The 4,978-nt window shown below is 42.7% G+C and overlaps 1 protein-coding gene across 1 annotated transcript in view; it reads right to left on the bottom strand.

The window, feature by feature from the left end:
• Window positions 1-4,978, bottom strand: part of LAS1L (LAS1-like, ribosome biogenesis factor) — a 56,329-nt gene continuing 51,351 nt past the window's right edge. Inside the window, exon 13 of the mRNA XM_015415661.1 lies at window positions 1-420. Coding sequence (XP_015271147.1) covers window positions 233-420 — 188 coding nt within the window. The 3' untranslated portion in view covers window positions 1-232. The remainder of the gene's footprint in view (window positions 421-4,978) is intronic.

Here is a 4,978-nt window from a genome sequence, read left to right as displayed (position 1 = left end):
TTTTCAGTATTTTTTTTAATTAAAATGCAAAACAGGTATCAACAGTAGATTGTTTTATTATTAACCACTAATGTAAGGCAAGCAATTTGCTCATTCATTGTACCCCACCATAATTTTAGGACAAAACCCACCCCCTGCAGGAATCCAGTGCTAAGTCTGGACATGTGTCAGCACCTTCTCTTCTCCCTTGTAAACAAGGATGTGTTCAGGTGTCCAGCCACTGAAATCCCACTCAGAAAAGCTGAAGACCGCTCTTTAGTTTATGGAGCTCGCTCTGGGTCCACAATAATCCCTCAGCACCTGATCTGTTCCATTCTGAGTTGCTGGCAGGGGGAGAGGAAAAGAAAGTTTCAAGAAGTTTCACTTCATTAGGCACGCTATTATTTCTGATTTTTAAAAGATTTTTTAAACAAGTAATTGCTACAATCAACATGTTGGGCATAGAACAAGCACATGGGTTTTTTTTCTTTTTTTAAGCCCCCGGAGGGGATTTTTTATTGATTTTTTTAACACTACAAAAAACTACAACAGAAAAGGGAAGGGGGATACTACATATAAGGGAGAAAGTAAAGAACCCACTACTAACTAAAATCCCAAGAGAGACCCTCCAACTAGCTTTTTGCATTCAGACTTTTCATCTTTGTACTTCTTATGAAGTTTCAAGAAGTTTCACTTCATTAGGCACACTATTGTTTCTGATTTTTAAAAGATTTTTTAAACGAGTAATTGCTACAATCAACATGATGGGCATAGAACAAGCACATGTTTTCATCATTGTATCTCATTGCCACCTAAGTAAACATCAAACTGAAATAAAGTGGCACATACCGCGCTTCAATAAATTGGCATATCAACCAATGTTGTTTCTATATTTTCCCTTGAAGCGGGTACTCTAAGCATGCCTCCATCAGGTGTAAGGAACACACTTCATTTGCCATTTGGAAGCTTAGGGCTACTTTACACTACCATTTGGCAGGTCACAGTAAGCAGCCAATTTGGAGTGAAAATACAAATCCCCAGAAATTCCATCTTCAGGTCTGAGCTGGAGAGCCACAGGTTGGCAGTCCGAATGCCCACCAGAGCTGGGGTGTCAAACTCATTTATTACAAGGGCCAGATATGACATCATTGTCACTTTGTTGGGCCAGGCCATGTGTGCCATAAAATGTAATGCCAGGTACCGGAGATAGAAACTTTATAAAGGACACAGGCAAAACCAATTAACAATATTATTTTTTACTCAAAATACAAACAAAAGTGATTGATCCCTAGCAGGCTCTTACCCGACCCGCAAACAACTGGTACGTATGGAAATGTAAGGTACTCCCCCTTTTATGGTATCCCTTGCATGTGATTATATACATTTATTGGGGCTTTTGTGGGTTCCCCAGTAAATCAATTGCTTTTACTACTGGGATCAATCACTTTTGCTTGTATTTTGAGTAAAAAAATAATTTTGTTAATTGGCTTTGTCTGTATCCTTGATAACGTTTATATTTCCGGTACCTGGTGTTACATTTTATGGCACACATGGCCCGGCCCAACAAAGTGACATTTATATCAGATCCGGCCCTCGTAATAAATGAGTTTGACACCTCTGCATGAACAGATCTCCACACTTCAGCAAACTGCTCTTAAACAGTCTCGGGAGGAAGCAAGACTCACTGGAGTTCAAGGGGGATTTGCTTGTTTTTATTTTTGAAACGTTTGCCCTGTTTATCTACTATCAAGTCTGCACAGCAGTGAATGGTCGAAAGGTTTTTAACACCAGGTAACATAAGCATCTTTACAGGAACACATGATTAAAATCAGCAGACTCATTCAGACGCCCCCCCCCCAAAAAAAAATGTACACTGTTTTTAGTAGGGATGCTGGGACTCCTGTTGGTTTGGATCAAATCACAATTGCCAGTTGCAATTGATCAGTGATTGGATCGAGTACTTGCCAAGCAATTCATCAGGGTTCACTGGGTGACTACATGTCTAACACAACAGCATACAGAACAAAGTTTGAGTCCAGTGGCACCTTTAAGACCAACAAAGTTTTATTCAAAGTATACGGCTTTTTTGTGCATGCACGCTTCTTCAGATGCAATGAAAGCTCACACCTTGAATAAAACTTTCCTGGTCTCGAAGGTGCCCAACTGGACTCAAACTTTGTTCTGCTGCTTCAGACCAACACAGCTACCCACCTGAATTTTTATTTGCTTATTTTACTATACTTCTATCCTGCCCTCCCCCGCAAGTGGGCTCAAGGCAGGTTACAATCAAAACAGTTAAAATACAGCTCCAATAAATCAAGTAAAATCACAACACAATACCAGGACAACAAAGATGGCAATTTTCAGAAACCAACTGGACTCAAACTTTGTTCTGCTGCTTCAGACCAACACAGCTACCCACCTGAATTTTTATTTGCTTATTTTACTATACTTCTATCCTGCCCTCCCCCGCAAGTGGGCTCAAGGCAGGTTACAATCAAAACAGTTAAAATACAGCTCCAATAAATCAAGTAAAATCACAACACAATACCAGGACAACAAAGATGGCAATTTTCAGAAATCTGGTTGAGCCCATATGTATGTCAGATGGATCAAGGGTTAGATATGTATGCGTGACTGGACCTATACCCAGAGATCAACCAAATCGTATGACTTAGGTAGCAAAGGAAACTACTGTGTGCAGCTGCCAACCAGTTTCTAAGGTGTTTGGGACATCTGCTGTGACAGCAAAGGAATCGGTTCGTCATAATCGCTCCCCAACTGATATGGCAAGTTTCGCAGCGAAGTTTGTGACATCCCGAATTTTCAGCCCCTAACCTAAGAGAGCGAGTTTAAAAAAATCTTATGAGTTTCTTGTGGCCAAGCAAAAGTGCCTGCTCAATCTCCCTTGGGAGGGGGTATGCCACAGGCAAGCAGCCACCACCGGAATAGCTGCGTCTGTAGTACAGGTCAGTCTCTTCTATTTGTGCGATCTGCACCTCACTTTCCTAGACCACCCAAGGAGATTTACAATAAAAGATTAATAGTAGAACACACGATGAGAGAAGAATGAAACAAGTCGGCCCTAAAAGCAGCACACATGATGGCAACAATCAATTCACTGGCAATCTGTGACAGCAACAGAAGTTGGTCTGAAACGGTTTTTTAAGACTGCACCTGTCAAACCCCACAGCAGGCAATGAAGTACACACTTGCAGGAAGGTTTTACTTTATTAAAGCCATGAAGCACTTAGAACAGATTCTCTGTTCAGAATAACGAGATGTGCGTTTGACAGATAGGTTAAGGCAGATTCATAATCACCCTAGCCAATAGATATGGTTCCCGCGCCCGCTCAGAAGGCTCATCGCGCGCCCAAACCCTGAGAAGCAACGGTTCTATACAGTTAAACAATTAGACTATTCCCACACTACATGTTCATTACAGACTAAGCAATAAGCCTCCTGCCGCTCACCACCTGTGGCCTTGGGTTGATAACGTTCCATCAAAGCAAGACTAGCGTACATAGAAAGGAATGCAGCCGAGGAGAAGATGAGCGCATGAGAGTGAGGGTAGACATGCGCAGAAGAGCAGATTACATTCACCATGGCTAGGGGGGGTTAGGCATACTGAATACACATAGGAAAGACACATTGGCAGCTTGCTGACAGCACCCAAAGAAGATGGGGGCAGCCACACTTTCAGCAGCAGGGAGTTCCACAAACGGGTGGCAGCCGCAAAAAAATCTCATCCAGCACCCACCAACCTTGACTCCAGTAACAGGCTCTTGCAAGAGAGCCGCACAAGAACACCATGATGATGAATAAAGCCTTAATGTATTCTGCTGAGAGTATACACACATCCAATGCATACATTACATTAACAATTCTAATTTCCAGGTTTTCACCATATATTTGAGGATCTTGCAACTGTATAACTTATTTTCTAACTGAAATCCTCACAGTAATAAATTGTAACACCGTATTTATGGGGTATTTTGAGAATAAATTCTCACTAACAATAAAATCTGAGAATTTATTCCCAAGAAGATTGTGTACCATTCAATAGAGAGTAACTACTGGATTATAAAGATGTTATTCATCGCGGTCAGTGTTGTTCTTTTGCGGTTTAATGCACCACACACCCGGTTTTGTTAATTTCTTGCAAGAGAGGGGCACGGCCTGAAATCGCAGGGATGCTCGTCATGGCAGAAGCAGTCCTTGCGGCACTCAGGATTCACAACAAACTGGGAATCTAGTGCAGGTGGCAAAAGTACTGGCGTTACATGTTGAATGCATAAAGCTGCCTGATACCGTATACCAAGTGAGACCATCTGTTTCTCAACGTCATTATTGTCTACTTTGGCTAAGGTTCTCCAGGAGATCAGGTGGACATCTTTCACATCACTGCCCACCTGATCCTTTTGACTAGAGATGCTGGAGAGTGAACCCAGGACCATATGTACGTGACGCCACCTTATACCGCGTCAGACCCTCAGTCTCTGAGGGCCAGCACTGTCTGCTCAGGTGTTCATTGGACATTTCAGTGGGTTGTTATATTTATATCCAACTTGTCTTCCATCATGACATTTAAATGGTGTACGCTGGACTGGGTTCCAAGGAGGCCTCTTATCTGGCACCTAAGCAACTTGTCGCTATGTGTCACTGGCCAGACACATCAGCTTGAATGTATCCATGTTTGTTCTTGTTCAGTCGCACAGTCGAGTCCGACTCTTTGCGACCCCATGGACCAGATCCCGCCAGGCCCTCCTGTCTTCCGCCGTCCTCTGAAGGTTGCTCAACTTCATGTTCGTTGCATCTATGACACTGTCTAACCATCTCATCCTTTGCCGTCCCCGTCTTCTTTGACCTTCAGTCTTTCCCAGCATCAGGGTCTTCTTCTCCAGTGAGTGCTCCCTTCTCATTTGGTAGCCAAAGTATTTGAGCTTCAGTTTCATTATCTGGCCTTCCAGGGAACAGCCAGGGTTGATTTCTTTTAGGA

The sequence above is a fragment of the Gekko japonicus genome, unplaced genomic scaffold, assembly GCF_001447785.1.
Source record: "Gekko japonicus isolate JY-2015 unplaced genomic scaffold, Gekko_japonicus_V1.1 scaffold3541, whole genome shotgun sequence".
Classification (NCBI taxonomy): Eukaryota; Metazoa; Chordata; class Lepidosauria; order Squamata; family Gekkonidae; genus Gekko; species Gekko japonicus.
The sequence above is the reverse complement of the archived record's forward strand: the minus strand, read 5'-3'. Positions and strand labels throughout refer to the sequence as shown.